This window comes from Lampetra fluviatilis, chromosome 9 (assembly GCF_964198595.1).
Source record: "Lampetra fluviatilis chromosome 9, kcLamFluv1.1, whole genome shotgun sequence".
Classification (NCBI taxonomy): domain Eukaryota; kingdom Metazoa; phylum Chordata; class Hyperoartia; order Petromyzontiformes; family Petromyzontidae; genus Lampetra; species Lampetra fluviatilis.
The window spans coordinates 6,890,969-6,904,254 of record NC_136283.1 but is presented as its reverse complement, the minus strand read 5'-3'; the positions used below and the strand labels follow the sequence as shown (position 1 = coordinate 6,904,254).

At 43.5% G+C, this 13,286-nt stretch overlaps 1 protein-coding gene across 1 annotated transcript in view; it reads right to left on the bottom strand.

Moving 5' to 3' along the window:
* Window positions 1–12,281, bottom strand: part of FRAS1 (Fraser extracellular matrix complex subunit 1) — a 55,539-nt gene extending 43,258 nt beyond the window's left edge. The window contains exons 1-4 of the mRNA XM_078859718.1: window positions 11,551–12,281; window positions 3,986–4,145; window positions 936–1,117; window positions 36–158 (exon numbers count right to left, since the gene is read on the bottom strand). Of these exons, the coding sequence (XP_078715844.1) occupies window positions 36–158; window positions 936–1,117; window positions 3,986–4,145; window positions 11,551–11,613 (528 nt within the window). The 5' untranslated portion in view covers window positions 11,614–12,281. The remainder of the gene's footprint in view (window positions 1–35; window positions 159–935; window positions 1,118–3,985; window positions 4,146–11,550) is intronic.
* Window positions 12,282–13,286: the final 1,005 nt, after the last annotated feature.

Here is a 13,286-nt window from a genome sequence, read left to right as displayed (position 1 = left end):
TCCGATGTGGTCTCCTGCTGGCATCCCCGCCTCACCAGCATGCGGAGAGGGGAGGGCACGCCGGGAGAGAGCTGTGGGGGTGAGTCGTGCTGAGGGATGATGCCAACGTGGAAAACTTGGCCCGACAGCACGTGGGGAGGCTTGGCTCCGTCCGTCACCTGCCAGGGTATAACCATCTCGCTCTCAGTGTCGGGTTTCCGTAAATGTTTTGATATCACCCGAACGCCACAATATTTGCCATGTGCCCTAATGATGAATTTGGTCTCCCAGTACACAGGACATGCGTTAATACAAGTGCAAATAAAAAAGCTGACCACATTCGGCATAAGCGCTGCCTTATGACAGATAAATATACCTACCATGCAGACTTCCCTGGCATTGGCCCTTCAGCTGCTTTGAAGAAAGAGCAATACCCATATTGTCAGCAGTGTTAATGATAAATGTGGCAAGTCATTTGCTCTGTGCACCACTGTCTATGCAGTTCATTGTGTTTTTTATGTTATACAACATTTATTATAATGAACACATTAACATACACTGTACAGTAGTTGTATCTTAAAGTATAAAAGTATATTTTGGGCCTGATGCGTGATCCAATTTTTTATCTCCTGTCCTGGTTTTTCCAGGATCAGTCTTTTTTTACGTAGGTGTGCTGGGAAATCTGTAAGACTTCCCAGAACACTAAACATTACCAATCCTGGCTTTTGACAAATACCCACAGTTCTCCCTTCTTATTCCCACAATATGTCCCTGGTTTCTGTACCTCGGACATGGCTACCCTATGGTCTTCCAAAAACATTCTGCCGGAACCCGATTAGATGAAGTGCACCAAAGAGCGTCACTCAGATGCAGAGGGCTACTGGCGGACAGGCCCTCAGACAATACGCCGGTCTTTAACGGCATGGGTGCGATGGGAGGGCGAGCGAGGGACCAACCGTGAAAGTGAAGGCGTCCCGTGGGGAGAGCGTTCCGGCTGCGCTGCGGTACCAAACGATGCCCTCGTTGATGTCCTGCTGCGTGAAGGACGTAGTGGGGGTGGCTGCGCGTCCATCGGGAAGCAGCTCCCAACCGTCCGACGGGCCGTCCGCCGGCATCGGCACCAGCAGCACCACGTCGCCTGTGCCCACCAAAGAGAGGGGTTGCAGGGGACGGGGCGATGGTGCCAACGTGCGTGCAGCCGAATGTGTCGCTCTCGCTTCCAAGTGGCGTTCGGAAACGCGATTCAGTGTTCAATATTCTGCTGAACACTGGCTCCGTCAAGAGTTTATTGGTGTGAGCATGTGATCGCACAGAAACTGATTCACTGGAAAATGTTATGTCCTTCCACTTATAACCAACACTCACCCTAGCGATAGCCCTAACAATAACAATAGCACTAACACTAGCCATAACACTAAGCCGAGCCCTAACGCGAACACTTAACCTAATGTTGAAGTGCAATACACCGAAAGCCAGGGGAACAAATGAAGGTGTGATTTTTTTTAGAGGGCATGACCCTTCCAGGACAGCAGATACAAATGTTTAATGGTATGATTGGTTGATTTTAGCTGCTCACTGGTGACAACTATTGATTGATGGCTTCTTCACTGTACATGATTATAGCATTGCTCATGGTGTACTGAAAAATGTTTGTTCCTCCGTCATTTTTGCTTTATCTCCATAACCGCAAGCACGAAACGGATGAACCCCCGTGTGTACGTCTCCTTCCGGGGCGCCTGGCCAAAGTGGCAAGATGGTGCCAAAGGCCCCTCCCAAAGACAATTAAATAGAATAAACATACTTCACCTTTTTATAAATAAAATCCTCCATTGGGTCCCACTCAGCATATTAAGTTTAGAATTTTATTAACGATGATGGTTAAGCTCCATACCATCTCCAAGTTGACATTTCTATATGCTCCTGCATGAAACTTCCATCCCGCATAGGTCTATGTTTGCTTTTGAAAGACACACCGCTGCACTTTAGCACTTGATTCATTCCCTGTTTTTTTTAGTTCACACAAATAATTCCCACGTAAGGCTTTTTTTAAACATACATTTTTCGTTAATTTTACTTGTTAAAAGTTTGTTATTTAGCTCATGATCAGCACTTTTCCTCCCCTTTGTTGAGAACGGAACAGAATTTAAATCGCAGAGCAGTGCATGCATAAGAGGCAATGCTTGTTTGTTGGAATGGCACGAACCACTGCTTCGTACACCCAGGCACCGACTACAAATGTGGTTTCAATTAAAGCCCTTTAAAAATCCAATTGAATGTAATTTGGTAAGTGTACGTGCATGATTTTTAACCTCTTAAAACTGTGCCAAAAATCCTATCTAATTTCCCTCATAGGCGTGTTTTGAAATCTTTTCACAAATTAAAATTTCCGAAAAATGTGTTATGAATTACGGGAGTTCATAACCTCCCTGCTGTGCCTGAAATCTTAAATGCTAGGTATTTATTATATATATAATATATATATAAAAATATATATTATACATATAAAGAGGATTATTTGCAGCCCTTTTGTCAATCCACTGCTGAATGAGGGCCTCCCCGTGCCGTGAGGGTCATGTGAGTTATTTGACCATACTTCACCACACCGGTCAATACAGGTTGATGGAGGTGGGGAGCACACAAATGTTGGAGCATGGTAGAGGACAAAAGTAGCTTTTGCTTCCCTGCTCTGTGCTGACAACATAACCACAGCTAGATGTTTCCATAAAAAATACAAGGGGCACTATTCCTGCACCTCTGATTAGCACGATGGGCTACGTATGGTGCGAAAGAAGTTCAACATACATACATGGGCACACAGCTTAATAATAAAGGGTAATACACCTCGGCAAACATGTACAAATAAAATAGAAGAAATTTGACAAAGCAGTTTGTAAGTGACGCCTGGGTGTGGGAGGTAAACACCACGAATCAAAACCTAACAAGGTTAGCAAACGGCTCAGAGGACCGTGCATTCTTATTCATTCTATTACAGGAGAAACCTGTCCATCATGTCAACTGTTTTACATTTACTTTGGAAAAAAGTTACGAGAATGGCATATTTAAATTACGCAATTTAAACCATTGTTATTTTTGATTGACTTGATATGTAACAATAGTTAACCCAGTTGACAAAGGAGGGTTTCACAATAGAAGTGCAGTACAGTGTAGTACATTTTACAACGAGGAATGCGTGCATGATTTGTTGAATGGATGCCCAGCTGTGCTGGCATGATGTGCCTCAACACTGCAGCAGTTGAAATTCATAGCAGCTCTTCAAATTGTTTTTGCGCTGTACTGTGCGTTGTGCGCCATGATGTCCAACATTTTGCTCCATGTCCAGGAAGCTTCTTAAGAACCCGAATAAATCGTGGTACCGAGGGAGAAAGGCCCTGCTCAATTCAGTTCCTGTACAAGCTCCCTGGATGTGAGCCGAAACATCGGACATTCTGCCGGACAACATGTAGTACCGTACGACCCATAAAACACACCGCAGCGAAGACCTACGTAATAGTCGTAGTAACATCTCCCAATGGTGGCGAGATGTCAACAACTTATCCTGGTACGCAGGAGATCGTGGGTTCAATCCCGACCCTGGCGCCTGTATATTTGGAGTTTGCATGTTTACCTCGGGTTGTGTGGATTTTTCTCCAGGTCCTCATGTTTATCCCTCCACATTTAGAAACATGCTATTTAGCTGCTATAAATGTCCACACGATAAGCCATTTCGTTGTATGTATGTTGAACTTCTTTAGCACCGTACATAGCCAACCGTGCTAATGGAAGGTGTGGGATTGGTTTGTAATCTGTTCATTGCGCTATCATTTGTGGCCAGGTCGCTCATGAAAAAGAGCTATATAGCTCAGTGGGCTTTACTGAATAAAATAAAAAGCAGTTTCGTTTTTAGTTTAGTAAAAACGTCGGCTCTCTTTAATCACGCTCTGGGTGTACTGGTTGGTCATGCACAGCAGTTAAATGAGCAGTTCACGCTCTGTGAGGAAGCTACTACCGAAGGGAGGGTTGTCATGCTCCGGGGTGAGCATGAAGAGGATCTCCGAATCGCTGGCGTCACCCGAAGCGGCCCGCAGCTGCATGTTGGTGATCTGAAACATGCCGCCTTCCGGCACGTGTACGAGAGCGTTGGTGAGCAGCACCGGGCCATCGCCAGCCTAAGAGAGGGGGGAGAGACGTGGTCACGGTGGTCAGGGTGGGTGGGTGGCAGGTGTGGAGGGAAACAGTGGGAAAGCAGAGCTCCAGTGGAGGGGAGTTGGTGGGTGGTCAACCAAGTCGGGTGGAGCGAAGTGGGGAGGGGAGGGAAGTGGGCAAACAAGTTACACAGGTGGATTGATCCTAGATGAATGCACGAACCCCATTCTGGGGCCTCCTTTCCCACTATGCCTAATAGTACTAAACAATGTGCTAGGACACGATCCGTCAAAACAAACTGTCACTCACACGTGGGTTTTTTTGTAACACTCTAATAGCTATGTACTAACAATTCTGGGAAGTGTCTATTGACTGACCACTGAGGAATGTGATTTATATCATGGACACACAAAAAAAATCTAACACCACAGACCTTCCCATCAATGAAGTATTGTCAAAAGTACTGATACAGAAAAAAAAAATATGAACCATATTTTCAGCAACTGGCTTTATCACACAGTATGTATGTTGAACGTCTTTCGCACTCTACACAGCTAAACGTGCTAAGCGGAGGTGCGGGGAAGGACAACATATATTCAATGGTTGCTGTTTAACTGGCATTCACAACCCAGTAAACATGTATTCCACAAACAGTGCGTTTACATTACTCAAATCGTCCACAGGCCGAGTGGACGCTGGATTCAGAATATTCCAAACTGCACGCTGAGTCTTAGCACCCAAACACCTAGGTGACCCCCCCCCCCCCCCTTGTACCCCGAGACATTGAATGGCTGCATGGACGCCACTGAAGAATACAGATGCCAGTACAGACATGCACTGCTCAGGTGCAGAGTGTGGGTTTGAGACTCTCACTGCATCGTAGAGGAATTCCCACAGAGTGCGGTACTGTACGGTAAGCTGCTATGCAGTATTGTTCGTGTATGACCTCCATGGTGTGGAAGTTGGTTGATAGATACAATAATAAGGGTTAAACATATAGTGCAATGAAGAGGCATTTGTCCTTAAATATATATGGTAGACATACCTGCTTGTGAGCCATAAGAACACATGGTTAGGAGCATCTCAGTAAACCTTAATTAGAATTACAATATCAAGTAGCTTACCATTTGCAAATACAAAGCTGTTCATTGAAGAGACACGCTAGGTATATTTTTTATCAGCAAAATTGATTTCTGATTCAATATCATGATTATAGCCGTGATCAACACACTGCTGCCAGAAGCCCTGGAATTCGTTATTACACAGTAAATTGGTCTCAAATCCCATGTCTAGATGTATGATTTATCAAGCGTGTCGAAATTGTTGGTCGGTCCAAGTTCTCAACAAAAGCCTTATGCCGCAGGTAGCATATAAAAGAATGTCCACTTTTCACTTTCTTTTCGAGCGTCATTTACAGGAAAACACTCACTTTAAAAAAACGTTGGCAGCTTTGTTCACATCACAAGGGGAACTTTCACCCGTCGATCAGTTGTCTGCATTTGCAATGATCAGTCGTCTGCATTTTCAATGATCAGTCGTGTCGGCGTATATCGAATGGCAATTAATAACAGGGAGGGGGACAAGCCGGTTTAATTGTTGTCACGGCTCTTTAATGTAAAGCACACGATTTCCAGCTGAGACGACGGCTGTATATCTGCTGTACGGCAAGAGCTCCCCCTCCCCCAGATGGCTTGCGAGCCACCCCAGGAATGCAGGCACCATTCAGAGCAATATAGCGTAGCGTGTGAGCCACCGGCATTTTTGTGTCCTGCTCTTTGGAAAGTACCTGGGGACAGCTCTCGCACTGCACTGTACAACATTAAAGCACTATTTGCGTGTTGTTAGTTTTTAGATGATTCCTTCTCCTTATTTGGTTACCCTCGACTTACGTAAATATATCTGTGACATATTGAGTTTCGGTTATGCGTTTACGCCATTTATTGCGTCCATGTGTTTAAAAAATATATATCGCACGTATAACATTTGTACGTGAACAAAGTCCAGGCAAGATTGGTTGCGAAGCGTGTCACACTGCACGTGGGATTATTTAGGGTTGAGTCCAGGTTCACACCACGTTTATATTTTTTTAAAATCCTGTTATTATTTAAATGTCGAGGTTTGCTCACTGCACGACGAACGCGGCAACCTGAATTATGAATCGTGGCCACATCGAACATTCGTGGTGAGTGAGATCTGCTACTTGGTCTGGGCCCCCCTTCACAAACCTCCACTGACCAACATGGTGATGGATGGTCAAGCAACTTCCAACTTCAACGCCTTGAACAATCAAGATCCAAACGCTCTATAAAAATATGGTTATATTTAACAAATTATGTATCTTGAACTTGGTTTGCACCGTACGTATTCAACAGTGTAATGGAAATGCATAGTTCGGTTGTGATATGTAATATTAACACGACGCTAATTGTTTTCACCAAGTCAAATGATGACAAATGTAAATGCCTCCACTTAAATTTTTCACACTCCTCATCAGAATGAATAAGCCAAATGCAGAGTGACGCAATTGCCAGGATTCTTAACTGAGAAATCCGGCAAATCTGATTACATGTGACCCCTGCATTCAGACATCAACCGAAGTATTAATGACTGAGCTCTATTCACCCAACATGGGGTCACTATGTACATCAGGTCACATAAAGTTCACATTTCTAGAATAGTCACCACTGTGTACAGCCTCTTTGTTAATCCACTGCCGGATGAGGACTTCCCCAAGCAGTGCAATCCGTTGGGGCTTATTTGACCGTACTTCACCATGCTGGCCAATGTAGAGTGATCAACGGCAGGAGCGCAGATGCAGGGGAGTAAAAGTGCAGCATGACGTTGTATTTTGCCGCAATGCCCTATTGCTGCCAGCCACACAGCCCCACAGCCTTTACCAACTTGTTGACGGTCACCGATCCAAGCACTCTACAGACTCAGAACTGCTCAGCTTCTGAAATCTGACGCAATACCAGGTGATTTAGTCACAGTTGCAAATAATAAATGGGCCAGAATTTACCATCCAGTATGGTATTTACCATGCTTATCAGATTTATTTTGGCCTGCTAGTTTCCAATACGAAACACAGCACCCAAAGCTGGGGTACATGACTGACTGCCTGCAACAACTAAGCTCAGAGGAGTGTGATTAACAGTCAAAAAATATAAGGGTTGTTCTCGGTTTCTTCTCATAATATTTGCACCATAATTTGAACACTGAGTGCCCTCAGGTCTCACTGAAGAGACATAACTCATGCAGGCAGACACTGAATGAAACCGAATGCAAAAAATTCTGCAGGCTTTTCACTTTAACCTTCGTGATTGTTTTTATTCATTTTTTTTGTTCGAGAGATTTTATTACGTTTTACTAAGCACATATGTACAAAAGGTAAAGGTGCAACCCTGCATTTGCTTGCTCACACCAATGCTGGTGGAAGGGCCTCTACTCGACAGCTCCAACATACCCTCTAGCTCCTCTTGAGGACATTGTTACCCACTCTTCCACGATAGAGGCCACGGAAGAGGTGGGAGTGCCCACACTTCATCCCACCAAATGCAATCTGCCGATGGACACACGCTGTGATGTAGCCATTATATCGCTGGGTGGACAGAGGCAGGTTTGTTTCAAATGTCGTGCCAAGGGATCAAACCGGTGGCCTCTGGATCGCAAGTTCAGTGTGTTAATTATTATACCATGTCAGCATCCAGCCAAGCACTGATATCTCAAATGACATTTACATAGCACTGTAATGAGAGCATCCCAGAGAGAATGGATATTTGAGACTTAGCCTAGAAGCACTTAAAACAAGATTCCGATGGTGTTACTTAAAGGCTAGAGATCTGCGCCCTCATCGAAAGCCCGCGGTGAAATGAAAATCAGAGCTTGAGATGTCTGGCAAGAGTAATATGATCTTGGTCTCATGAGCAGTGAGGATATTGCATGGGCTACAGGTGTTGTGAGATAACGTATGTTTAGATATATTCAGGTTATTCTGAGCATTTGCAATGCATATTCAGGAGGGCTACAAGCAGAATGAGTTCATGGCAAAGGCCGCCTAACCTTGGCCTGGATGGCCTATCTTTAACGCTTTCTCCTGTTACAGAATGCCATTGTTTTGAAACTTCATCTAGAGTCCAGGACCCTCACGATGAATTACAGACATGGCACAATAAAATCAATGCACCTTGCCCAGTAGGGGGCATATCATATGATCGTTTGTGGTCATGAGACCTCAACAACAATTGCTTTAGAGTAGGCAATTGTGTCGAGTCCCGTTGCTGTAATGAATTTCGTTTTGTCTCAACAAAACCTGATTTGTATTGAATTGCCTGATAGTTGTACACAGTTCAGTGGAGCTGTCTTTCAAATATTTCATAACCACACTTCTTCTCAGGTCACCACAAGCTTACGTAGTATTTTGTGTAAATACAAAGTGTGTTAACTTGCATCACATTATCGGATTACGTTAACATATAACAAATATATGCTGCCGAGGCATGTAACAAAAAGATAAACTCAGTGACTTTTTTGTTTGACAACTTAGTACGTTTGCCATTCGGGGGTGACAATGAACAAACTCACATAGTGCACGGAACACTCTAATGATGCTCTTTGGGTCTTTAGGTAAAGTCACGGAGATACCGAAAGACCTAACGAGTATGAATTCCTGCAGTCACGAAAGCTTTAAGTCAACTCTAATGATGATTGCGCAAAGCATGGCTGCGCAGGTGATGATAGCACGGGTCAGGGGTGTCCGATTTGACTTGACACCTGCAGGCTTTCCAGTGAACATTCCTGCAGTGAAAACAACAAGCTTCTCCATCTATCATTGCACTATTCTCGCAACGAACCTGTAGACACTTCTCACCAAATAGATTGTCGTACATTTCGTTCTCTGCTTCTGAGCAGTGCGGGCGACTATACAGGGTGGTAAAAAATAAGTTGACAAATTTATCTACTTAATATATATGTCCCTCCACGTAAACAAATATTAGTTTATTTTTACACTTCCCATCAACTGCAAGGTTTTCTGGGAGTGCATAATTTCAGAATTATCTTGAATTTAACCAATGCTGCTGAAATAGTGCACTCCCAGAAGGCCTTGTGGTTGACTGGAAGTGTATAATATACTTTTATATTTTACGTGGATGAATACATATATATGATGAAGATATTGCCTGCTTAATTAGTTTGCTTCTCTGGGTTCTCAAAAAAAATGAAAGGTTTTAATGAATACTGTACCTGTGTGCATAGCATCAGAATTGCATGCGTAGAAAATGTGCATTAAAAACAACATTTCGTATTTTTAGCGCAATGAAAATTCCTGAAGCTTATTTGGCTTGTGTGCACAATAAACTGTATATAAGAATAGATTTTTCCACTTTTTTCTGGCAACAAAACTTAAACCGTTTTACGAGGAATCATGTCTGCATTAACCACAATACTTGTGGTCAGAATGCAAACAAAAAACATAAACTGATAATATATGCATTGTCCTTGAAACTGATTGGTCCACACCAGAGACAGCTTTCTTTTGAGCCTCGTCTCAAAAAGTGCTAGACCAGAGGACGCTAAAAGGCGTACAGCACAAAGACAATGTACTATCAGAGTAATGAGAGCTCAGGTGGACATCTACATCATGAGAGCTCCTTTGCCAGTACCAAAATATAAGAATAGGTTTTTCCCCTTTCTGGCAACAAAACTGAAACTTATTATCAGAGTATGTTTTTTGTTTGCATTCTGACCACAAGCATTGTGGTTAATGCAGACATGATTTTTTGTAAAAAGGTTTCAGTTTTGTTGCCAGAAAAAAGGGGAAACCCCCTATTCTTATATTTTTGTACTGGCAAAGGAGGTCCCATGATCAATTGTATATGTTAATTGTAGGGCTTTCCTCCCTAGCCAATATATCTAATGCTGTATCTTTATCTACTTGGCAAGGCACCTATAGTTTAGTTATGCACATCTACTTGGCAATGTAACTATAGTTTAGTCTTACAATATCATCAGACATTAACAGTGCTGATGCCAAAAGACAATCTTGTTGTAATAATTTCCTGACACCGTGATGAACATTTCCAAATAACAATATCAATATCACCATTTCCACTAAACTCACCAACGTGGATGCTCATCATCATTGTTGCTCTCTCTCTGTTCCTTGTGGCCGATAGTTTCGGTACGTGACCAATAAACCAGAGCTACTGGCAGCAACAAAAGTGGTGTCATTACTTTCTCTCTCTGCAGTCCCAGATTAAGTTATCTGTCAAATGTGCTGCTCCCTTCAGATCAACAGCTCAATGATGCGGCAATCACAACCTTGATTGTTTGACAACGGGAAATTGCAGAGACTTGAGCAAACACACTGAGCTTTTTCGGATGCTATTACAATAAATTAAACATATTTTCATACGTACATTCATCAATTAAATTTCTCTAAATCACTCCATTTGTCTAGTTAATGGATGAGAAAAACAGATTATAATCTTCGATGACAACCCACATTTAGAACTTTTACAACTCTTTGTACTTATTACTAAAAGTAATTGAAATCTAATTATTCAACAATCTCAAATTCAATTTGTAATTATATGACTTAATTATTCACCCTTCTTGAAAAAAGATTTTTGCTTATTTGTAAAAAAAAATTGCTGGATGAAAACGGAGAGGAGTTAATCTTAACAACTTAGAGATAAAACACTGAAGCCCCCGTGATAGTGTCACTTCTGTGCTTAATATAATACCTAGACACACGTGGGCCACAACTACAATATTACAAATATTACTTTCGCATATCACAAAGCACCCACTGAAATGAAGTGTCCTTTCGTTAAAAAAATGTCTTAAAATACACAGATTTTAAATCGGCTCACTTACTAAAGTGGAATATAATTTTTTTCAGTTAAACCTGTGCCCCTTGTCATTAACCATTTAACATGAGAACGAAGCTTCAAAACAATACCATACATCTGCGAAGATGTTGAGAGTGTGCTTAAATTACATTTTAAAAATCTACACAGTATATATGTTAATCAGCCAATGTTTGCGAAGCAGTGATTGAAATCACAAATACAAATGGCAGCTTTAAGTTGGCAAAATTTAAAAAAATAACAGTTTACTTCTTGCTGGTATTTTTGAAGATACCGTTATCCTAAATCACATCTTACAAGATCGTATGAATAGTTACGACATTTTTTGCCCTGAACCTGACAGATTTATATCCGCTTTAAAAGGCATGCAGCTTGAAGTCCTGCAGTTGTTTCTATTTTTTCTCCTCTAGACCATTTATTTACGTTGTATTTTTCCACAGTGCTTTGTTAAGAAAAAAAAAGTTTACAACAATGCGAACTTAAACAATGGCTTTCCTCTAAATCAACTGTAAACCAAAAGAAGTTGTGCAGAAATCATACAAGTCGTATTATTCAATACCTTTTTTGGTTGAGCTCCAGTGATCACAGCAAGTGTCCACAGCAAAACGAGTGTCATCTGCATGGCTCTGTAATTCCCAGTGCAAAATTCGGAGAAGTAACAATTTCACAAGAGGCAGAGACGACTGGCTTATCGGGGGGGGGGGGGGCTGCTCGTCTCTAGGCAGGTGCTAACATCCGCAGGACGAAAATCCGGCACATCTGTCAGCTCTCCGTGGCCACTCGAGTTTCATAGCCCCCGGGGCTGCCAGAAACAGGTTTCCCCTTGTCTTCATTCAAGTTATCGCCTAGCGTTTCGTGGCTCGAAGTGGACACGGAGAAATCCTTTGCCCAACAAGGAGTGAGATCAAACGTCGTTTTTCTTCTCCGCCTATTGAAAGTCGCTCAAATCTGTCCGCATGTTCATCCCACACCGGCTGGCTTAGGAGTAGCAACAGCAGCTATCAGCAAAGTCACACGAGATGAAATCCGCAGCCTCTTGAGTCAAGTCTCGTCCAGCCCCCTTTGTTCGTCGCCTTCCTTCCAGGTACCGGCATAATTCCAGGCTGTGGACATTAGCCACCCATCGCTTTACCCCCGGGGGACTCCCTCGCTTAGCCGCCCCAAACAACAAAACGGGGCTTTGTCTTTACGAAACGTGTAGCGACCCTCTTTGGTCAACGCGATGCAAAAGTGGCACCACCCCCTATCTCTCTCTCTCGTCAACGGTGGCAGGCGGGCACGCGCGCACTGCGCTCTGGCGGCGTTAGCGAAGGGGGAGGGTGGGCAGGGCCCGTGGTGCACTGGCCCGGCCCTCTGTCCCTCCCTCCATGCCTCCCTCCCTCCCTCCTCCTACTCTTGAGCCGCACCAGATTCCTGCCAAGTTCAGCAAAAGTATTCGTTTCAGCACCTCCCCACCCTCCAATGAAGCCTAGGGGACACGCCCCACCCGCACACTTTACAAACCCCGCCCACAGCTGCGCCAATCATTGGAGCCCGCTTGCTAAACCCCACCCCCTTATCGCCCCCCCCCCGCGCAAAGTCGGCGTCAGCCAATCGTGAAAGGGCAGAGGCGCGGTAACGCGACACCGAAGGGCACTAAGCGAGGCAGCTTTGCCTGGACCCCCCTGGGTGGTGCTGCCACTGCCCCCTGGGAGCTGTCCCACCAACCCTCCCCCCAGCGCATCCCCCAACCGCTTCAGGATTCCACACCACCCCAACTCCACCCTTGCTTTCATGCACGCGGCAGCTCTGTCCAGCCAGCACTTGGGCTGTTTCTATAAAAGAAAATATCCTGGTATTGCAAAACGGTTATGATTTATAGAGACTGATTAATGTACAACTTTCTTTGCATCACATGCGATCCCATATGTGCCTATTAAATGTGGAATGTGTGTACGAGTTTCCATTTGTGGCTGTCGATGTAAAAACATGTACTGTTCTAAACTTAACAGCACTAATGTCCAGTGGGAACCAATTTATGTAGTTGAGGGATGTGTATCACCATTTGAATATCACAATAAAACCAAATGTGGATGTATACGTTTTCACGTAAATACATCGCTCAGCAATATAAGCCATTTATTTTTCATGTGAATTACATTTTTTTCTATAAAAATGGTTGCAGCGTACAGACAATAAAGAAAACTAACAAAATACGGGGGAAAAAAACAATGAAACAGTTGGACGCTCAACGAATAAAAAAAAAATATTTTCGACACATTCCAACACAAGCCCATGTGTCATTAAACTGCAATG